Genomic DNA, 24,110 nt, shown 5'->3' on the forward strand with positions numbered 1-24,110 from the left:
TTCAGAATCAGGCAACCAAAGAAATACCTGTGCGACTTGTCTGTAACTTGCTGCCGCATAGCTAGAAAACAGACAAATCATAGACAGGCTGCAAGGAAGTTACAGTCACAAACAACTTGCAGTCTTTGGTGGCAAATTTGCATACGACTTGACCTCCTATGACCAAAAATCCAACAGTCATGTTGCAGTAGGAGGCTTTGTGACCCTGTTGACAATCCGTAGTTGCGATATCACAGTGGACACTATGACTGAAGCCATCCTGTAGCCCAAGCATAAATCTGACTGTAGTGAGCTCCCCCTAGTGGTGGCTTGAGGCAGCCAGACACTTACTATTTATCGATGTGTAGGAAACGATGAATGTGGATCTCTGTAGCTGAAAACCAGCTCTGTAGATATAATCAGGGTGTTCTGCTCAAAACTGCCATATTTTATCAGTGCGCAGAGCAGAATGTTTAAATGGCAGAAAAATTAAAGTAAGAACAACTTGAAACTTTTTTTGGCCCAGGCTAATAACTTTTAATGAGCCCCACTGGCAGCACGAACAATACCCGGCCTGAACTCAGTGGATGGCTACGTTCTCGCCAACATGTCCACTGTAACAATCGTATGACGGGTGTGGGCTCGCAGATCTGGGAGATCATTCACTGTAGTCACAAACACACAGTCCTTCATGTAATCTCAGAAGAAGAAATTCAGCAAAATCTGGGGAACAAAGCGGCCACCAAACTGCTCCGCCGTGTCCAATCCAGCCATCTGCAGAGGAACTCTGAACATCCCATCTTACTGAATGTTCTTAGGTTGCAAATCGGCTACTTGGGGGTGAAGGAACGCCTCCAACATGTCAGGGTATATGGGGGCAGGTACAATATGTCCACCGGGAAAAAACAGAAGAGGCCGATACTCTTGTCCTTCCTTACACAGCCCAAAATCAAATGTTTGGTGTGATCTCGGATATGTTCTTGTTACGTGTGCTGCTCAGACATGTTGTACTACTGTGCTTCCAGCAGCACAGCACTCTCAGGGTTAATGATTGAGCTGGCTGGGTGTGGTTCTTCCTGCTAGCCAATCTCCTGGGTCTGTGCTCACATATAAGCCCAGCTCCTGGTCAGTCTGAAGCTGGTCTTGTACTGTTTCGATATGTCTGTGACATGTGTCCTGTTACTTGTTCTCTGTTCTGTTGCAGCTTTCTGTGTGATCTGTGCCTTGCGGTTCATGTCTGTTTGTACTTTTATTTTGTGTCAGTTTGGTCTGCTGAGTTTGTTTGCTATGTCTGCGCTAGGTTGGCCCCTAGGGCCCTCTAGTAGATGTGTCTTGCTAGTGTAGGGACTGCAAGATATGAGGGGCCTTGCAGCTTAAGTTCATTGGCCAATGTACGAACTAACACCTCACATTTATATTCAGCTTATCATCTGCTATTAGTATTTGCTCTGTGGCTGCTGTGTATTCTGGCCCTGTGTGTCCTGTGGTTCAGTCCCTGTCATGTGGCATGTGAATGCATCCTGTTCTGGTGCGTGGCTCCTAGGATCAGCTAGGGCCCAGATCCGAAGACCGCTGGGCTGCCCTTATTGGGGCGATGTCCCTGCTCAGGTAGGGCCAGATCAACCTCCTGTGTAGAACAGGGTCAGTTTGCCAGAGACCCGTGTGCGTACCCAGTCCCCCATTGGTTGCGATCGTGTGGGCTCTGTGTTTAGTTTGCCCACACTACCGTCACAGTTCTCTGCAGACATGGGGATTGTCAGTTCCCAATATCCGCACATTATGCCGATTGATCTATCCAGACAGAGGAAATGTGGCCTCGTCTGAGAACAAGATGATTTCCAGAAGGTGACAGTTGTTGGTACGATCGGGCATTTTGCTAGTAATTTCCCGTCTCCGCTGCCAGTCATCCAGCTTCAATTGTTGGACAATTTGTACTTTGTGAGGATACATGCGAAGCTGTTTTTGTGTACTCAGCGCACTGTCATCGCCGTACGTGGAATTGTCAGCACGCTTGACAAATTGATTTCCCCAGAAGCCCCGCTTGAATCTCTTCCACTTTCTCATTGGAAACACTTCGAGCTCCTCAGAACAATTTAATTGGCGAGAAGCGCGTTCCTCCATCAGCTGCGTCTCCTTTCTTAGCACTGAAACTACTGATCTTCCTTCGGACTCCGCACCACTGTTTGCGCACGCTGTTACGAAGTCGCCATTGTACTTCATGTAATCTTGGCACTGTGGGGGGAGCGAGAACTTCAACATGAGACAAGATTCATGAGGCGGAAGGTCTGATTTATCCAAACTATCTAGCGGTAAAACGGTCAGAGCTGCCCATTGCAAAGAATAACGGCTGCCCTGTGATTGGTTGCTAGGGGCAACACAGACAGTCTTACTATTAGACAGGTTTGATAAATGAGGCCAAAAATTCTTCGCGTCTTTCTTTGATTTGGTGCTAATTACATCTGTGACTCCTCACGATTTTGTGGGAGGTGGTCCGGCGCAGAGTCCACCTCCCCAGGATCGGGGTTGGATGTTGGGTGTGGTAATTTCTGGGGGGGGGGGGTCAGGGGCCTACAAGAATTTCAGGCCTCAGAGTCCTCCAAGGGGAACCATCATCCGCCCAGCTCCAGACGCTCCAGATCGGTCTCTTAGCCGCTGCCTTATCTCTCTGCCTGATATAAGAGCCCTGCACCTCCCTCCTCCCTCTCCCAGCACCCCGTGTCCTGCAGACTCCCCATTCCGCCTCCGCACTATTTCCATTTCAATCCCAGGAGCCTCCTAAGACGTCTCATTTACAAAGGCTTTGGAAGAATGTAATGTTCATCTCTCATTGTCACCTATCTTCCTGTGTAAGTGAGCGCTGTGCATGATGAGAGAGGTGGGAATCCCGCAGACCTTCCCCGCGCGAGGCGAGAAAAATACTACGGGGGTGTGAGATAGGAGACTTGCGATTACACTACAGGCCCCGGATAATCAGTGGGTTAATGATACACCGCCGGACTTGGGAAAAGAGCCATTAAATCCTAATTTTTGGAGCCCCAGAGGCGACTGAACAGGGGGAGAGGATGAAGAGCTTCATATGGCATTGCCAGTAGTTCTTCGTTGATGTATACAGCGCGGTCCGGACCAGCATCACACGTCTCTCCTGAAACACTCTGTACTGCGGTTGGCTCAACACCCTCCCCTCCAGAAATACATACAAGTCCCATGACTGCAGGGACACGTTATCAACTACGTGCACATGTCATGATATAAGTGCCTTATTACCCATAGCAACCAATCTGGTTCCTGCTTTCGCTTTCCAACAGGCTGACCGCCGCTAATCGCTGCAGCATCCATAAATTACCCTAATCTTCCCTCCCTCGTATTCTATGGCGATGGGCCGGTATGCGATGGGGTGCGATCCCCGAGAATAGGCCATCGGTAAAGTGGCAAGAAAATAAATAAAACTAACTAACAGGTGAATGCGGCAGCGAGCGACCTTCTAGCTTCATGGTAATTATTCCTCCCTGCTCCGCCACTCAGTCAATTAGTTAAGAAAATTGGCCCGCTGAAGGCTCTGTTTTATTCACATCGTGTTTTTCTCAGCCGACGGGATTTTCAAGGCTCCAGAACAATAAAGACTGCGTGGGAAAAGTGCGCCGACAAAGGCGAAGGAAGTTTATACAGTAGCGCGGCTCGGCAGGCGTCATGCACTCCGATTACCTGTAATGTACAGCCTGCAGCTCTCCGCATTCAAAGACACAAAATGACTATTCTTCAGCATCCGACTGGAGAAGGAGCGAAACGGGAACGTGCGCCATTCTACCCGGAGGGGAGGGCGCAGGTACTGGTTACGGGTTTGCATCGCCGCTCATTAGGACAGTCGTAGCTCTATAGAGCTTACTGCGGAGCTTACAGAGACAACCTCCGTCTCAGATCAGCATCATGAAGGAGGATCCCCGCTTTGGACTAGAAGCGTATATTCCCACGGGCGGGTTTACACGCAAAATCCACTTTTAGGGTGCGTACGCGTTGAGGAAAATTTGCATAAAAATCCGCATCAAATTCTGTGAAGAAATCCTGACTATTTGGTGTGGATTTTGATGCGGATCCGCAGCAGACTTCACCCTTCAATTAGTGTGAATTTACACCAAAATACGCAGTAGAAAATATGCTGCGGATTTTGGTGCAGCGGATCACACGCAGGGGAAAACAACCGCAGCAGAGTCCATTTTCTGCGTTTTTTCAGCACGGATGGCTTCCACAGCTTCCATTGAAGCCAGTGGAAGCCGTCCGATCCGCGACACAGCCGGGATGACACTGTGGCTGTGCCGCCGATCTGGAGGAAAGCAGGAGTTTAACAAAAAAAGCGTCCGGACAGGTAAATAAAATGTCAATTTTGGCCTCATGGCTGCGGGCACGGCTGGAAACCGCTGCGGGATTCTTCCCCTGGAATCCATGCTTGCCCGTGGACATGGGCGCTATCTGTGTATTTTCGGCCCTCCAGATCTGCAGCTACTGTTGTGGATTTGCTGTGGATTTGGGTGCAGATTTCGCCTCTCCATTGGAGTCTATGACAGAAATCCTTACGTTTTCTGCACCACATCCGCGGCTAATAAGGCCATGCCGTGGATTTACCTTCCACACCGCAGGTCAGTTTCTGCACTGGTTTGGCGCAGATGTTTCCTGCAGTGTGGTTGAGGTTTTGAAGATCTCATCCCCATCGCTGCTGTAAACGCTGCAGATTTTCTGTGCGGCAAATCCGCCCTGTGTGACCATGGCCTCAGAGAGCGGAGGGGCTCACCTCCCCTACTAGTCATACGAGCGGCGCTGCTGCGCCAAAGTAGCAGATATAGACGATGCGAACAGAGGACGCAACATGTAAAGTGTCAGACCCTTGTACGACACGCTAACATTACATATAGACTTCAAAGGGTGCCGCTTTGGGCTGTTAGCGTGGTGCAGGTGGCACAGTTGCCCTCACCCCTTTGCTGTGGCAAGAGCCCAGCGGGCAAGAGGCTGATGAGCAGGACCAGGTGGAAGTCTCCTTCCAGCGGTGTGACTTGCCGGGAAGAGTGGCGACCATTGCCACTGACATAGTTGTCTGCATGACCTGTAGAGGTGCCTGTGTGGCGGAGGACATCGTCTCTCCTTCCCACCTGACCAGATGAGGACGGCCGCAGCAATAACCAGGCTGCAGACAAGGGCCATGACAGGCGAACCAATGGGAAGCACATGGGAGGATGCGGAGCCTCTTTCCTGCTATGTAAGACAGCCGGGACCCATGGGGAAGCAGCACAATTCCATGGTTAGTACCGCCGGCCCCTGATGGCCCAGAACTTGGGAGGATGACCCCCTGGGGGAGCGGACGTCACTATAGAAGGGAAGAGCCCAAGCCAGGACACCACGGATATCATCACCCCTATATGACGGAGGACCCCTCAGGACTTTGTATAGAATTAACCCTTGCTGTGCTGAGATGACCCCTTCTCTATAAAGAGGGGCAGGAAACTTACTGTGATGATGAACGGAACCGTGTTTATCATCTCCAGAATGAAGGAGATCCGGATGATTTGTTCCCAGATGTTCCCCTGTGGATTAAACACATTATATAAATCACAGGACAACTTGTACATTATATCACTATAATGATTAGATCACTTCAAGGGACGGTAATGCAATCATTTACCATGGAGCCGAATATAGTCTAGCACTCCCTGTTATCAGCCATTTTAGGCTGGGCAGAGACTAGGGTGTTCTTGGGAATTACTGACAGGAGGAAAAAAAATGTAACCCACTAGTATAAACTGTGCAAAGATGTAGCAGAGCCGAGATAACTCAGCGATTACCTTGTTGCTTTTGCTTTGCAGTAATGTGCAAAACCGCAGATCATAAACTGACCGTGAGTGCTATATGACAAACTCAGCTCTGCTATATCTGCTGTGAAGATCTGCTATAGACTGTTGGTTCAATGTCTGTACAGGACAAGCATGGGTTTAGTGTACTTTTATGGTAGAACCCCCCCCCATCCAATACATAACCCAGAATGCAGTGCATTGCAAGGCTTGTGTAGATAGCAGAATTCTGCATACTGCTTTGGATGTGACTGGAGAACGGGGTCAGTAATAAATAGGTCAGGACCTCACGGTTACTTCAATGGGTGTAGCATTATTAGTGAATGAAGTTCCAGGGTTGTCGCACACGCCACCTAGTGGTCAGGTTGCAGCAGGACCAGGCTGGGCCTCCAGTGCAGCACATCACTCTACGCTGGAGTCGTACAAGGCTTACCTTATAGCTGAGATAGATGAGCAGCATGGTCTCTAAGAAACTGATGATGGCCACCGTGACCTGTAAGACGAGGAGAGGCAGATGATACGGGGGATTAATAAGCAGATCACATCCGATACCTTCTGCTATAACCTCCACGCTGCGCTCTACACGGAGGGATTACAGGTGCGGAGCTGGACGATGTCCATAGTTAATCTGTCTCCTGCGAGCCGCCAGCTACCAGCTACACTGACAAGAGACTGATGGAACGCTAATCCAAAACCGCGACTTTCTCAGCGACTTCCGAAATCCTTAGGAGAACAAACAGAAGGAACTCCCAAGCAAGGAGCTCAACAATAGTATTCACGCCCGTCTCGGCACCTCAAGAACAAGCTATAAGACACGGACCCCCAAAAATGAATGGGACATTTAAATTACACGTCAGATATCAATGGATGACAGACATACTCAGTGTGAAGCTGCTCCCATCTGCGAGGAGAACGGGGCGCCAATGGTGGACCTGCCAATTCTGGTGTCTCTGGCGAATGCCAATCAAACTGCAAGGTGCTGGACTATGAGCGCAGGTCCCACTATAGGACGTTGGACCCTCAGACCTCCCCACTGAGTCAGTGTATGACAGTGTGCTCAGTAGCGGCTGAGGGCATTATATAGGGTTCTGGCAGAGCTCTTCCAATTCCTCCTGTCCTGAGGATGGTGGCTGTCCAGCTCTCCTCGGGTAATGGCCGTGTCCTGCTATCTGCTCCAGGATCTTGAGACTGTCCTGTATGGATGTCCCATCCTGGAGGAGCAGAACCACCTGTGCAACCTGACGGGGCTGCAGGTAGCACCTCATGTATTTTTTTGAGCAGTTTCTATATGGGGCAATATATACAGTAGGTATGGGAGAGGGAAAGCGCAAATTTCCTGCAGCTGCCCCTTTAAAAAAAAGTTGTCAGGGATTAGAAAAAACAATATTTTTTTCCACCAGAAATGGCACCACCCTTGTCTGATGGCTGGCTTTAGTACTGCATCATTTAAAGGGGTACTGTGCTTACAGGTTGTTTTTCAAGTTTCCACCCATCCACTGGGCTGCTGAGACCCCAATGATCACAAGAATGAGGTTCGCGTTTCCTCCTCCTACTCACTTCCAGGTGGAATAGTGTGCAGGTCGCACATACGCAGTGCCGCTCCATTCATTTCCATGGGGCTGCTGGAAATTGCCAAGCGCTTTGTTCTCGGCCATCTCTGGCAGTCCCACTGAAAATGAATGGAGCAGCACTGTACATGCATGGCCATAGCTCCATTAAACCTCCTCCTCACTGCGGCGGGTGCAACCAGGAGGACAGAGGAAACTGGACCCTGTTCTTGGGATCGGTGGGGGTCCCAGTGGTCAGACCCCAATGATCTATCAGTTTTCACTCATCCAGTGGATGAGTAATAATTTGAAAAAACATCTGGTAACCAGAACGCCCCTTTAAATGTACTGGGCTGAGCTGTAATACCAGACACAACCTACCGACAAGGGTGGCGCTGTTTCAAGGAGAAAAAGAGCAGATCCTTTTTCTTGTGATGGGGGACAAACCCTGTAAGACTGTCAGACTGAATACTTCCCATGTGACTTGTCCATTATTTATGGCCTGATGTGATAAATAAAGCAGAATTCTGGTCATTTACCTGAATAGCCCAGAGCGGCGTCTTCCTGTCCACCCAGATGATTGGATCCCTGTAAGACAATGGGACGCATATGATTGATTAATGACGAGTAATGTGCAGGTTGTATTAGAACGATGACGTCCATAATTTGGTCGCTACACATACTACCTCCCGTTAGCGGCACGGATCTCCGGCCTCGCCTTATACTCACCAGTTTATTGATTTAGTCGTGTTATTCTGCTTCTCACAATTCCAGCTGAAAAATGCAAAAAGGAGAAAAAAGGGTATTTCAGAACGCTCTTACAATTACCACCTGTGGGAGGCGCTCAGTGCGGGGTCTCTGCATGCTCTGGGCTTGCAGGTAATGACTGACTGCACAGTTCGGTGTTGAGTCCACTTTCACTTTGTCCCGAGAGCCACGAATCTATCCTAAGCTTTGCATATAAATATCCCAAGTCACGTCAGCTTGTTGGCACCCCTCCTGGCGCCCAGGGCACATGCCCCACCACTGCCCCAGTTACACCCCGGACCGACCTCCTAGTATATAGTTAGACACAATGTGAACAGACTCTCACCAACCAAACCGTTGCGTTGGGTCATCCAGCAGCACGCGGACTATGTACAGGAGGCAGGAAAGCAGCTTCAGGGAGAAATTGAAGAGACGGATTCGCAGGCCTGGAAAGAGAAAAAGCCGCATGTCAGTGTAATCACAACAATAATAAACCGCAATCCCTGAAACAGAGGACATCAACCTGAATCCCTCTAGAACTACAACTGCCAGCATGCTGTAACAGCTCTAGGATTTTTTTTTTAGGGTCCTGTTGCGGAAATCAACCCCTTCATGACGTGGGTTCACACCATGGTCATACTTGGCTACATGGACCCATGTGGTTGCACAGGGCATTAGCCACCAGCTTGTGGGGGGGGGGGGGGGGGGAAGAAGGGGCACCAGGCAGATTTAGGATGGGGATGATCTGCCCCTCCTTAGAACTGCCCAGCCAGATGATGATCTTCCTCTATGGGCAGTGTCTTATGGAGTTACAGTCCTCTTGGCCCTGTCTCCCCCCCACCCCCCTCTGATGCTCCGAGGCGCCGCTGTCAGTCCCTCGATGCCCCCACAACACAATCTCTTAGTTCTGCTGCTGTACTTATATTAGGTACTTGGTTCTGGGGCTGCATGTATGTGCTGAGCTTGGTTTTGAAGATGCATCTATGTACTGAGCTTGGTTGGGATGCTGTATGTATGAGCTTAGCTCTGGTACAGTATTTATTCCCTGGTCTGTTCTGGTGTGGGCATGCTGCTATCTTGCTTCTGTTTGCACAAGCTGAAAACAGGCAGAAGTCCTATCACTGCAACATAAAAGATTCTTCACCGGGCGTCATTTAACCCAAAGCCAGCAGTGGTTCACACTAACACCCCCGTACCATCCCGGGACCGGAGGGCTAAGTACTTGTTCAAGTCTCTCCCCTGATCTGGGTATTAGCCTGGTCCTAATCTGTCAGTGATGCCCGGTGTTTGCCCCATTACACTTCTTTAGTTCATATTCCGCACCAGGGACGAGTTCAGCACCCCGGAGAGCGACACTGCAGGACACAAGTGTTATATCCTGCAATACCTCGCAATACCAGATGAGATAGTCTATATGATTACTATGGGGTCTTTGGATAGGTTAGGCTATCCACCTTCTTTGTTAGTGGAGCTGCTCCATACATTCCACACTGCTGGAGGGGGTATATGTACGCCCATTTGCCTTAAGGGGTTAAACAACAGTTGACTAACAATACTAGAATGGTATACACAGCCTCCCCTGTATACCATATGCCTTACCATGTACCGCTACATAGTGCCCAAATAATGCCAGTATGTAGTGATCATATAACAGCACCATAAGATAGGTAATCTAACCTGATGGAACCCAGCTGCCAGCCACGAGTAGTGCGCCCATCTGCATGCCCGTATGGTCCGCCCTGCTCATTACTGATCCAGCAGGAGGCGCCCATGTCTTAGTACTAGATTGTCAATCAGTTCTACACCCCCATATAACACAGCGGACCCGCCATCCAGGACCTCAGGTGACCCCAGTGGCCTCCGTCACGCAGCGTTCCCCCAGACAGAAGGATCTATAAGGCAGGATGAGCAGGCGACAGTCTGAGCCGTCACGGAGCCCCACTGTGACCCAGACGGCCGGCGCTAATGATAAAGTCCTCGCAGAGGTGTATGTAGGTCACCTTGATGTTGTTTTACCCCCTTGTGAAGGATTTAATCTTGCAGCCACAGAGAGAACAAGACGGAGGACAATGCCAGCACTTTCCGCAGCTGTCTGTACCCTATTAAAGCCATTCACAGCGCCGGGTAATTCGCCGTCGTGATACATTATTACCTTGAATTGAAGGTTAGGAAAGACGGTGAGTGAATAGCGCCATTGCCGTCATAGGAAGCGTGTTATGTGGGATTGATTTACTCCGTGGTGGAGGGGGGCGGTTTAACCCCTTCTGTCATTTACATCTTTACAACTAAGTAATCCGAAAGAAGAAGAACTAAAATAAATTCGCTTTGTTCCGTTTTCGACTTTTTCTTCATTTTTCCTATCCCTTTGTCCCCGCGGGTCTCGGGAGGAGTTCTGTACGTTTATAAGCCTTCTGCAACACAAGTGACTGGAAATCAGATTTACTGGATCATATATGCAGTTCTGTATATGGGCTTAACCCCTGAGTGACCGCTCTATTTGTGCCTTAACCCCTTAGTGACGTCCAATATGCCTCTATACTGACCTTACTAATGGGCTGTAAACCGGTACATACATCATGGCATGTCAGACTACTGACAGCCAGGCTCCTGCTCCAACCACAAGTTGTGGAGAAACCTCAAATCATTGCAGTTTAACCCCTTATATCAATACCTAGTGCAGCCTGTAAGTAGATGACTAGGTGGCTCCTTCTGTCACTGATTGGCACTGCACAATGTAACTCCAAGATACCAATAAGTTCCAAGTCTGACAAATGCCTCCATGTCTGCCATGTAACTCAGCCTATCAGGCTCTGCCTCTGCCAGACTCTAATAGGCTGATGTCATAGGCGCAGTAGACTGCACTGTACAAGTAATGCAGTGTACTATCCGTGTGATTGAACGACTGCAACTTCAAATCCTCTTGAGGGACTAAAAATGTCTAGTTTAGGTAAAAAGAAAATAAAGCCCAATTAAAAAAAAAAAATCAACATTTTCCCCACAAAACCCCCTTTTTAAATGGATAAAATACCCATATCCATACCAGATTTGTGGGTCTCGCGACGCACAAATCTCTCATGATTTTCTCAGCCGTTTCAGATTGTCCTAAGGGCTTATTCAGATGGGCGTATATCGGTCGGGATTTCACGCCCGGCCGATATGCGCTGCCCCGTCTGCAAGGGGTGGAGGCGGGACGGGAGCTAGTGCACTTAGCTCCGCCCCTCACCACTGTTTGCAATGGGAGGGGTGGGATAGGGGCAGAACTAGCTCCGCCCCCGTCCCACCCTCCCATTGCAAGCAGTGGAAAGGGGGGTGGGAGCTCAGAGCACTGCTCCCGGCCTTTTCCGCCTCTTCCCCTTGCAGAGAGGGTCAGCGTATATCGGCCGGGCGTGAAATCCCGATTTAAAACGTCTTTTTGCGAGAAAAAAATGTGTATTCTTTTTAAACTGGATTGAAAAAAAAAAAAAACTTCATAGGTCTTTTATTGACGCTGTTTTATTCCCTCAAGAGGACTTGAAGATGCAATTGTTTGATTGCTAGAATAGTACACTGCATTACTTGTGTTGTGCATTCTACAATGCCTATGACCAGGGGTGTAGATATAGGGCAGCGGTGGCGAACCTATGGCACATGTGCCAGAGGCAGCACGCAGAGCCCTCCCTGTTGGCACGCACCGCTATCGGACGCTCAGCACTTGTGAATACCGGCAGGGGCCATGGCTCCCCGGTGTTCTTGTATTATGTCGCCACCGGAAGATAGGGGTGGCGACATAATACAGGAGTTTGACATGTTGTAACACCTCCAGCTTCTGATAGGCTGGGGGCGTATGTGGCCTTAGGAGGGGAAGCGTCGGAGGAGGAATCGCCGGCATCACGTTAGCTGCAGGCGGTGCCATGATGACAGCCAGCGACGGTGGATGGAGCAGAGGGATCGCGGCAGCAGCGGCGGACGGAGCAGAGAGATCGTCGGCAGCAGCAGCATGACGTGGAGCGCCGGCAACAGCTGCAGGGACGCTGGAGGGAACGGTGTTGGCAGCAGGAGAGCAGGAGATGGAGCGCCGGCAGCATGAACACAGCCACTGCTATCGGAGGCTGGAGTGAGCGGCGGCAGCAGCTGAAGAGCAGGACATGGAGCAGCTGAAGCACAGACTATGGGGCCGCTGTGGGGTGTCCCTATTATGCTGGGGGCCGCACTGGTGTGTCACTATTACGCTGGGGACCGCTGTGGGGTGTCACTATTATGCTGGGGAATGGAGTGGGGTGTCACTATTGCGCTGGGGGCTGCTGTAGGGTGTCACTTTTATGCTGGGGGTCGCTGTGGGGTGTCCCTATTACACTGGGGGCCGCTGTGGGGTGTCACTATTACGCTGGGGGCCTCTGTGGGGTGTCACTATTACCACTGGGGGATGTTTACATGTGGCGGAAATGAGCAGGACCGTTTCAAAATAGACAGGATGCAGATGTTGACTGCTTTTTGGATGCGGAAATGCTACAGAAATTTCCACTGAGGACATTCTTCAGCATTTCCACATCCAAAAAGCAGTCCGAATCTGCACCTGGTCTATTTTGAAGTGGCCCTGCCCTTTTTTAGAACGACGGACGTAAAAATCATACGTCATGATAAGCTCCGCCCCCTGATGTGTTGGCACTTTGCGATAAATAAGTGGGTTTTGGGTTGCAGTTTGGGCATTCGGTCTCTAAAAGGTTCGCCATCACTGATATAGGGAATGCGGTTGCACCCGGGCCCAGGAGCCTTGGGGGGCCCATCAGGCCTCTCTTCTTCATATAGGGAGCCCAGTACTATGAATAAAGCATTATAGTTGGGGGCCCTGTTACAGGTTTTGCATTGGGGCCCGGAGCTTCAAGTTACGACTCTGGTATGACATCAGTTTATTAGACTCTGTCAGAGATGGGGTCTAATAGGCTGAGTTACACGTCAGACACGGAGGCCTTTGTCAAATTACAGGGTGCCGAAGTGTGACAGGAGGAGCCCCCCTTGTCATCTGCTAGGGGTTATTTTCGTAGTATGGCTTATATTTCAAGCCCCCCTGAAAATCCCGGCAAAGGAGTGCTACAAAGTTGCGCCACTTTGTAGCGCTATAAAATCACACTATTTTCCTCCGTCTACAGCTTTGCTGCCTCCATCCAGCTTTCACTTCCTGTTCCTTCTCGCTCAGCTCTATTCCTCCGTTCCCGCAGCCTCTTACATAGACAGTATCAGGCCTTTTACCCAATAGCGGGTTTTTTTAACCCTGCGATATTGCTGCGTTTTTTTCAATAGGAATTGCGATTTTTGGGCGATGCGATTTTAACATTAGAAAGTCCCACTGAAAAAAACGCTGCGATATCGCAACGTTAAAAAAAACGCTAGTGCGTAAAAGCCCCAGAAACAAGCCTAGCTCCGTAGGTGGGAAAATAAAGTCATGGGTTTGGAATGATGTGATGTGCGTACCTGCTGGCTTTCAGTCTCATCTCTTCTGCGGATGGTCCACACGGCTCGCCGTCAGACATGCGCAGTACAGATTTTTTTTATAACTCCTGCTTTTCCCACGTCATCCCCTGGAATTTGCAACCTTTCTGCCATTCAAATTGGAATGCACTGTGATTTTTCCTCCGCTTGAGGAAAAATTGATTTCCCATAGCATACTATGGGCGCTATGTGCTGCAGATCCGTGGTGCGGATTCAGCCGCAAGTATCTGTCCACGGGCATGCACGGTTTCCAAGTGTGGAGTCACGCAACGGTTTCCACCGTGCCCGCAGTCATGAGACCAAAAATGACACTTACTCACCTGTCTGGACGCTGCGGGGCTCTCCTCAGTCGCGGACGGATCTTCTTTCTCCTGCCCAGTGGATGTTCCTGCTGTCCCACAGATCTGCGGCACAGCCACAGTGACAGCCGCGGATATGGCGGCTTCCATTGATTTCAGGGGAAGCCATCCCTGCGGGATCCGCAGAACAATGGAGCATGCTGCGATTTCTTCCTGCACGTGCGATCCGCACGCCGGGAAAAAAAAAAAAAAAAATCACATCCGCATGCATTAAATTGCCGTACGGATGCTTCTAGATCTGCGGATCTCCCATGCGGAAGGTATGCGTGGATTTTATAATTAAAATCCGCCCGTTAACTTTGGGCCTTAATGCGGCGATGGAGAAACTATTGGGTTTTATTATTGTTTCTAGTGTGCAAAACCATTGATAAGCAATATAAATAAACCTTATAACTCTGTATCGCTGTTACTGTTGTTGTTCCAGATAACAACCAGATAAGTCCTGCCACTTAGCTCCGCCCCTCCCATTGCAAATAGTGGCGAGGGGTGGGGAAGGGGCGGGAGCTCAGTTCCTGCTCCTGGCTCTTCCATCCCCCCCCCCCCCCGCAGACAAGGACATTGTATATCGGCTCGGCGTAAAAACCGAGCCGATATATGGTTGTCTAAGTAAGCCCTAAAATGGTGGCATTATAAACTACAACTAGTCCCGCACAACACAAGCCCTTACACGGCTATGTAGATGAAAAATGTAAAAACTTATGACACTTGTAATATGCTGATGAAAAACCTAAGGAAACAGCTGGGTCATTTAGGTGCAAAACAGGCCGGTCACTAAGGGGTTAAAAACCACTCTGAAATCCCAGCATGTAGCAATTAAGAAAAAATAATTTGGCCAGAACGATTGTGAAGAATATCTGGAGCCACTTGGTGCGCCCCTGTGGACAGCAACATCACAGTGAGAAATAAAACGCTTTGGTGCAGCCCGAGCATAAACAGCAACAGAGTGCGCAGGTTGTGCCCTTCGCCTGCAAACACAGCGGAAGTCCTACTATTTAAACGTGGGCCGGCAGGTAGAGTGGAGATACATGAAAGACCATGCACGCTCCTCTGCATATAGGAGATGCTACAATGCCTCTACGGCGCCCCCTATTACAAGGTACCTTTCCTATAAATCAATGTCCGACCTTTTAACCGGCCTTGTAACCTGACTGGGCATATAATCCTAAACCCTAGAGGCCAGCAAGCTGAAATCTGTTCAGTCTTTTCATCCCGGCCTCGAGGGCAGAGACTTTAAGAACTTGCTGGAAGTTTAGGGTTTCTGTCTTTTTGCTTGTCTTTTGTCTTCTTTTTATCTTTTTGTGTTACAGCTTAAAACTTTAATAAGCTCAGTCCTTGCGGCTCTGAACCTCACAGCCTTTGGTAGTGTTAACCGTTTGACTACTGGAGAGCGGTATATGCATAAGTGAGTGAACAGATTAACGCCTTGCAGCTGCATCCAAGTCACAAAAAGTGCGTAAGTGACAACTTTTATCTATTCCTTCTGCAGAAGTCTCTGGCTTTTGTTTATATTCCCAGTCTTGCTAAAAGGTCTATTTTTAAGCAAACTACCTTCTACCGGTAACAGGTGGTGGCGCCGAGGCGCTGTAACATCTTCCATTTACACTGTAACAAATGTGGCACGCACTACTATGGGATATTCATGCATTACTTCTTCAGCACCAGTAGATGGCAGTAGAAGACTATAGGTTGTCCCACACAGCAGGAGCTGTTAACCCATTCTACACTGTGGCATTACATTTTCGTAAATATTTTGTTCTTAGTGCATAAGGGCTTCATAGAGGGGCGGGGAGGGGGGGGGGTGCAGGCGAGGATCCCACAGCTTATAATGGGAGGCTTTGTGTTACCTCAATCACACCTTCTGATCCCAAGACATCAATACTAATGATAATAATCGAGGAGAACTCACTTGATCTTTGGTTTTTGATGAAGAAGAGTTTGAGGCGTTCCTTGAAGGTGTTCTCATTAACATAAAATTCAACTTGCACTCTGTAAGAGAGAAGAAGACACGGGATAAGGAGCCGCGACTGTACAGAGATGCAGGAACATGCACAGTGCTCGGGTCATTGCCGGAGGTGGGGGGGTACATTGGGGCATCAGCATCACTGGTGAATACTCCAATGCCTGCTCACACGATACCAACCCTTTACAAAGAGGTCTGTTTCACTAATATGTAGCAGAGTCATTTCAAGATTACTAATGAGAGTTATCAAGGAGACTTTCCCGACACCCGACTTTTCTCCTGGAATACTTTTTTAATATTTTTGGGGAGCTTGGTTCTGGTGCTTTATTTAATGCATCGAGCTTGGTTCTGATATTGTATCTACATACTGAGCTTGGTTCTGGTGCTGTATTTAATGCATTGAGCTTGGTTCTGATATTGTATCTACATACTGAGCTTGGTTCTGATATTGTATCTACATACTGAGCTTGGTTTTGGTGCTGTATTTATGTTATGAGCTTGGTTTGGCTATTTTATTTTATGTACTGAGCTTTCTTCTGGTGCTGTATTATGAGTTTGGTTCTGGTACTATATTTATTCACTGATTGGTTCTGGTGTGGGCACACCGCTATATTACTGCTTTCTGCCCAAGCAGAATATAGGCAGACTGCCTATCAGGGCAATATATATAGGGATTTCCTTTGCACCGTGGGCGAAAAAAAAATCTGCATAGGGTGCCATCTAAGATAAGGTCGGTTCTGTGTACATGAACAGGCAACAGGGACAAACACCAGCTACCGTCATTGGCATCACTGTAGCAGATGCCCATTTTTTCATGATAGGGCACTTCGACTGTTAATTATGTCTTTGCACTAGTCACAATTCAATGGGATTGGTCCGAGAACATTTTGAGGGTGTGGTCTATATTTCGAAAGGTGGAAAATATGTAAAAATATTTAATACAGCGTGATTAGTGCTACCAGTAGGCAACTATTAAATAGGTAGGTATTAAGTCAGACGACAAATACAGCTCTACTACATCTGTTATATTTAGCGGTCAGTGAACCCATGAGCACTTATGTTCTGAAATACTCTGTGCTGCAGAGGAACACTTTTGCTATGTCTTGCTTCCTAGTCTCCATCGCCTCACTGACTCTGTCATGTAGGGATAGGTCACCTCTCCCTAGCTGGTTGTTATGTATTTGGATGTGGAACCACTGTGTCATCCCTCCTAGCAGGGGACACCACCTGGAAGGACTGACCCAGAGACCGGATGCTCACTCCTCAGTGCATAGCTTGGTACGAGGCAGAGACTGGGACTGAGCTAGCCCTGAGCTGGAGTGGGGTAATGAAGTCCCTGCCTAACGGAGCAGAGTAATCGTTCCAATAAGGACGGCCGCGAGCTGGAAACTGAGCGCTGAATAACCCTGTCTAGGCCCTAACTGGAACAGAACGTACCAAGCAGAAACAGGAAACAAGGATGTGAGCAGGAACAGAAGATCTGGGTAAAGCACAAGTAGTTTACAGCTCAGTTGTCACAGAGAGACTGCAGGAGCAGCAGCCACGAGTCGACATAGAAGAACAACAACCCAGAAGCACTGGATACTAGATCTGAGGGAGCCATATACTGGAGTGTTTGGCAAACAGCCTCCAGCTGGGTGCAGGAATAAGGAGCTGTTAACTCTGGAGATGCTGGAGCAAAATAAATACAAACTCAGATAACAGGGCAGAGCAGCAGACCTGTTTGCTATACCTAACACAGGTCAGCACACCCAACTCCTGAAATACTCTGTGCTGCCATCACACATAAAACTCCCTGCATTTCGTTTTGGTCTCTGCCCGGTTCTCTCAGAGTCTCCAGAAAACACGACATAAACTGTAACTGGCAGTGAGTGGTACCGCCAGTCGGCGCGCTTCACCTCAGCAGTCTGTTTCAATTACTTTAATAAAACGTCAGGTCCCAGAATTCACCTCAGAGATCTGGAAACAAATGCAAGACAGCAGCGCGTCCTCAAAGAAAGGGACGGCGAAAGAATATTTGACAACAGAAGGCTGCACAGGTACTGTACGACAAGAAGTACTTATTATATCTGCATTACTCCTTGTCCTTGAGAACATCTAGACTGTAGACCAGGAGAAGACTTGAGCACAAGAAACGCATCTTATATATAAGCATTTGCTGAATACTTGCAAATAAGGAAGATGGAACAATACAGCTGCAGCGCCACCTATTGGAAGGCAGCATTCCTGCAAGTCAATGTTAGACTCTTTATACAAGCCTTGTAACAATGATTGGGAATTGAAAGCCAAGCCAGAATCTATACACAGACACATCTAATATAGTCTGTCATAATAGACTGGGGTGAGGCTGTAGATATTGTCCATTAAGAGAGTACACAATGGTTGGAGGTTAGGGGTGCTTTATACGGGCCAATGGTCATCCGAGTAATCACTCAAAATAACAATTAAGGACAACTGTCAGTCCGTATAAACAAGGGACTCCACAGGGCGACTGGGCAAGAATCGCTCACTTTTCGGAGTCGCTTGGTTTTTAGCTCACTTACAAATCACGTAACTATAGGCCTCTGTAAACAGGTAGTCCCTCATCTATGTTTACCCTGGATCTCAGAGCGCTCCACCGCACTTCAGTGAAAGCTTATCGCTCCACTGTGAAAGTACAGGAAGGATTATCATTGGGATGACTGTTGGGTGCTTAAGCACTTGTCCCATGTAAAGCCACCCTTAGTTCTGTGGAGAAAAATGGCATCTATTGTTCCATCCAGTCATTGTTCCATCATCCAAGCTGTCCATCAAGTCAATCATCCATGCTTCCATCAAGTCATCATTGCAATCAACCAAATACCCATCGTGAAATTCATCCATCCAACCACCCAGTCAACCATTCATGATTGCATTCATCGAAACTACTATTGTGCAATCCATCCACTCAACCATCCATGATTGCATCTACCGAGCCAAACAACTATCCCTCCATAAAGCCAAAGAACTATTGATCAATCCACCCACCCATATAACCAACTGTCAATCTACCCAACAACCATCCAATCAGCTATCAAGCCATCAATCCAACTAATCAACATCCAACCAAAACAACCTCATGCTATCCATCCGCCAACCATTCATTCAATCACCAATGATTCCATCCATCAAGCCAAACAACTATGGCTGAGTCCAACCACCCATGCAACCATCAATCTACTCAACCAACCAACCATGGGGTTGATGGAAATACCTGAGCGGGCGCAGCAAGAGACAAGTACGCAGCAAGTATGCAGCGACATTGCGTACTTACTGTGTGCCGCCAATCGCCATGCACTATCTTGGCATGTATGAGCGCATAATATGCATCAAGATAGAACATGCTGCGATTTTTCTTGCACACATATTTTCTGCAATTCATGTGAGCGGCAACATGGCCGCCTATGGGAGATCGGTACTCGGTAATCTGTGCATGTAATGTGCTGTGACCACATGATCGTGTGAGCCTGGCCCAAGTCTGAATGCAGTGAGCTCCCCCTAGTGGTAGATAAGATGACAGTGACGCAGCAATCAGGGCAGGGCTCCCATCAACATGGGCCCCATAGCAGTTGCTAGCTCGACCTCCGGTATGTACGTCACTGACCAGAGCTCTGACTATACAGGTAGCCACAAGCCACTCTGTTATAGCCAGTCATGCATGCGGCTCTGATCGGAGAGCCATGGCTTTTCTAGAGGTTCAGCAAATTGTATGACAGTAAGTGTACAGAAGTGATGCGGGGTGACAGGGCACGTCAGCATGGCAGACACATCAGCATCTGCGTGCGACTATGAGAAAAGTGCTGCAGCAGCGCTTCACAGAACGGCCTGCGCTCAGCACTTCTACACAGAAGGCTACAGAATGCCGACTAGATGGATGAAGATACCGACGTATGATATATGAGGAGTTATACCCCGGAACTAGCAGCCAACTCGTCATATCACCCAACAGATGCCACTCTATGCCGTGGCAATATGTCCGTGTGTGTGTGTGTGATACCTGGGCATGCGCAGAGCAAAAGGCAGCCATTCGCGGCCTCTTTCGGTAGAGTGTATGACTGCAAAATGGGTAAAACGCTGCGGTGAGACCTGCAGCATTTTACGCATATGCCCAGGGGCATGAGCCCTAAGAGGTGCCATTGGTATTAATGGGGTTCTGCAGCGGGTCGTGTTGGTGATACAGACTTGTGAGTGTTCAGAGCTGCAGCCTCTTCATCTGTCTCACATATACAATATTTAGGGTCCAATCCCTGCAGAGTCATAGAGTTAAACAATACAATTCTGTCTGTCTGCAGCTACCACTAGGGGGAGCTCACTGCATACCATTTATATATAAAACTCAATAAGTTGTCTGTATGCAGTGAGCTCCCCCTAGTGGTGGCTGCAGACAACCAGAATTACATTTTATTTTTTAACTCACTAACTAGGCAGGAAATTTAGAATTGTGACCACATAAAATGGTAATAAAAGGGGGAGATTCACTGTAAAGTCTAGCTCCAGTTAAAGACCTAAAAAACAAATGATGGGTGAAAATGTTTCCTGCAGGGGCTTACAATACTGACAATCTAGAAGAAGTGGTCAGTGTCGGTTTTTGGTGAGATGCCACCCTACGTGGAATGTTTGGTGCCCCCGGCATAACATTAAAAAAATACATATATTACACTGATAGCCATCTGCCTGTATTCTGCTTGTGTAAAAAGCAGCAAGATACCACAAACCAACACCAGAACAGCTCAGTGAACAAATAAGGTACCAGAAGCTAGCTCATACCATAAATACAGCACCAGAACCAAGCTTAGCCCATAAATAATGCACAAACCTCAGCAAATGGATGCAGCCCCAGAACCAAGCTCATGACATAAATGTAGTAGCAGAACTAAGTGATTGTGTTGTGGAGGCGCTGATAGCAGCTTCTGGGAACATCAGAGGAGAAGAGAAAGCCAGGAGGAAAGGGTTCATGTAGCTCCACAAGAGGAAGATCATGTGGACAGATGGACCTAAGGGGGCGACTGCCCCCAGCCTACATCCGGCCGATGCCCCTGACAGGCTAGTGGCCTCATGGATGGCATGTAGTAAAGGTCGGCCATGATAATGAGTCTTCAGCATTAACCCTTTTATAAGCACAATGGAACAACCATGCAAACAGCAGCATCAACCTCAGCTTTCTGGACTGCAGTGGGGAAGCAGTAAGATATTTAGCTCCATCCAGACCGGAGCCTTCAGTTTTGGGGTGGAAACTCCTCAGGGTACGTTCATATCTGCGCTGCTCCATTATGGGAGCTGAAAAGCGGCACCCAGTGGCCACGCGGATGCGTCTCATGCGGGCATCAGGTGGCGCTCTACAGACCTAACTGTCCATAACGGGGTCCGTTCAGTTTACGGCCATCTAGCTGGTACTTTACAGGCCAAAGTAGTAAAGTTTATATAAACCCTCACTATTAGAGCTATTCCCCAGTGAGGAGCGCGACGCCAGCGGTGTGATGAGTCACTTTAATATACGCCGTCATGCGGACTTACATATTCCCCATCTGTCATCACAATCATCCCTCCACTTGCAGGAGAAGCGGCCGCGGAAATCCAAAAAAATGGCTAAAGAAGTTTTAGTCGAGCCGTGAAGTTACAGAAACCCGTCAGCGGGAGGATGGTCTGCGGCTCAGATGACCGCGGCGAATTCCCTTGTTTACATTCAGTGACACAAGTGACAACAGCTGAAGGATATCAGGTCCACCAGCAGGTGGTGGAGGCATCAAAGCCAGAAGTCAGAGCGGATGACATGGCGATCTGCCACTCTTGGTCTTACAGAGCTGTCCACTTGCTAACGCCATGATTTTAGGTCCAACATTCTGTGCCGATTCATTTCCTAATACGTATATATAATGGCTGGACATCCGTTTTACCTGATACAAAGCTCCAAATCCTCTGCACAGACAGTGAGTTAAAGGGACTCTATCAGGAGTTTTACAGCACTAGTTAGGGGCAAGGGAGAGGGATGTAAAAAACCTGCTATATTTTTAGGGTCCCCAGCAGTCTAATTAGAAGTTCTCTACAGCTGTCAACCAGAGCCGTGGAACAGTTAGGCCAATGTCCACGGGCGGATTGGATTTCCAGAACGCGTGCGGGAGATCCGCAAGTCAAACCGCGCATAGGGATGCATGGGTGCCCGCAAAGCAGTGAAAAGCATGCAGATGTGTTTTTTCCCCGTATGCAGAAGAAATCGCAGCATGCTCCATTTTCCGGCAGATCCTGCACGGACGGCTTTCATTGAAGTCAATGGAAGCAGTCAGATCCGCGGCACACCGCAGCTGTCACTGTAGACATGCCGCGGAGCTGTGGGAAAGCAAAAGATTTTTTTTTAAAAAGTGCGCATGCGCCAGGCACGTTTTGTGCATTTCGCAACATGTGAATAAGCCCTCATACTTACCTTCCTCATTGTTCCCCCTACTTCTCCCACATGGAGTGTTGGATTTGTGGGCAAGCAGTGAAGGAACGTTGATGAAGGCGTATAAGACAGGCATTCCCGGCCTCACCACTCATCTCCTCTGAGCCCACGAACCCATTACTTTAGTGTATGGGGCTCACAAGAAAGGACAAATTCCTTTTAAAAAAAAAGATATTCTGACTGTCTACAACCACCAGTAGAGGGAGCTTAAGAGCTTTGTAGTGTTGATACATTGAACTCAATACAAAGACGGTATACAGTGAGCTCCCCCTAGTGGTGACTGCAGGGAAGCAAAATGTATTCCTTTAAAGGGGTTGTCCCGCAAAATAAAGTAAAGTTAAACACTTCTGTATGGCCATATAAATGCACTTTGTAATATACATCGTGCATTAAATATTGGCCATACAGAAGTTATATACTTACCTACAGGGGGTCCCCCCCCCCCCCCGTGTTGGCGTCCCAGTCTCCCTGGCGCCGACCAAATCCTTCTCCTGGCTCGAATAGACGCACTTGCGCAGACGACCTGTGCGGCGCGAGCACGCTGGAGCGGCCCCTTCAACGGGACAGAAGAGGCAGACTACGCAAGCGCGTCTATTCGAGCCAGGAGAAGGATTTGGTCAGCGCCAGGGAGACGGGGACGCCAACACAGGGGGGGGGGGGGGGACGGGGGGGGACACCCTGTAGGTAAGTATATAACTTCTGTATGGCCAATATTTAATGCACGATGTATATTACAAAGTGCATTAATATGGCCATACAGAAGTGTTTAACTTTACTTTATTTTGCGGGACAACCCCTTTAACTCTTTATCTATGTTATCCTATATGCCAGTCCTCATCTCACACTGATGGGGGTCCTAGAAGCTGATAAATGGGGTGCTGTTTGCAGGCTCCTCCCATTGTATAGCCGCTTTGCTGTTGCTTTGTCTGCAGAGTTGACATAAGCAGAACACTATGGTTACTGCATCATTTATATGGTTTGCTTCCTTATACACTATCCCTGGAGATGCACTTAAAGGCCCAATTATTTAATCCAATAAGAGACTATAAAAAACTAGAGTGTCAGCGAGGAAGATGAATTATGACCACTTTGGCAGAGATAGAGCTTATTGACTGGTCAGCACAAATGTATTGGACACTGTAGTCTGCAATTAGAAAACCTAGCTGCTTTCCTCCATAAACAGCGCTACATCTGTGCACAGGTTGTGTCTGGTATTGCAGCTTAGCTCTATTGTAAGTAAATGGGGCTCAGCTGCAATACCACATACAACCTGTAGACAGGTGTGGTGCTGTTTCTGGGAGAAAATTGCGCAATTTTATTGCCTGTGTGAAAGCGGCCTTACTCATTGGCTGATGCCTGGCATATAAAAGACAATTTCTGCTGTGCCACAAGCAATAGTGCAGGGACTGTATAATAGAGCGGAGGGGCTACTGTGAACTGTAAGAAAGCGGTGCGATAGCCTACAGAGAAAACTGCTGGAGACTGCAGGGAGCAGCAGAGGAGAAACAGCAGGACCCCCAGAGACTGAAAGAGAGAACAACCAGCTCTGGACTGAGGGAAGGGAGACTTGCCTGCTGCCTGGAGCCACCGGAGAGGCTGTGCTGTGGTACTGTTGTATCATGTCTCCACCAGAACAGTGGGCGGACACAAGGGGTTGTGCTGCTGGAGTGACATGGGACGCCCACAGCTGGCTATTGGTCCCTGACACCCCCCATCTCCCCTCTCCCACTGCTGTCACTGTCCCTGCTGTTTGGATTTATCATG

General features: G+C 48.6%; 1 protein-coding gene across 6 annotated transcripts in view; it reads right to left on the reverse strand.

The window, feature by feature from the left end:
- KCNT1 (potassium sodium-activated channel subfamily T member 1) overlaps window positions 1-24,110 on the reverse strand; it is a 295,306-nt gene that overhangs the window by 89,506 nt on the left and 181,690 nt on the right. For all 6 annotated transcript variants that reach the window (XM_066580376.1, XM_066580375.1, XM_066580374.1 and 3 more), the window contains 6 exons: window positions 15,839-15,918; window positions 8,454-8,553; window positions 8,090-8,134; window positions 7,900-7,948; window positions 6,247-6,306; window positions 5,475-5,549 (listed from right to left, as the gene is read on the reverse strand). In XM_066580376.1, coding sequence (XP_066436473.1) covers window positions 5,475-5,549; window positions 6,247-6,306; window positions 7,900-7,948; window positions 8,090-8,134; window positions 8,454-8,553; window positions 15,839-15,918 — 409 coding nt within the window. The remainder of the gene's footprint in view (window positions 1-5,474; window positions 5,550-6,246; window positions 6,307-7,899; window positions 7,949-8,089; window positions 8,135-8,453; window positions 8,554-15,838; window positions 15,919-24,110) is intronic.

The sequence above is a fragment of the Eleutherodactylus coqui genome, chromosome 10 (assembly GCF_035609145.1).
Source record: "Eleutherodactylus coqui strain aEleCoq1 chromosome 10, aEleCoq1.hap1, whole genome shotgun sequence".
NCBI lineage: Eukaryota > Metazoa > Chordata > Amphibia > Anura > Eleutherodactylidae > Eleutherodactylus > Eleutherodactylus coqui.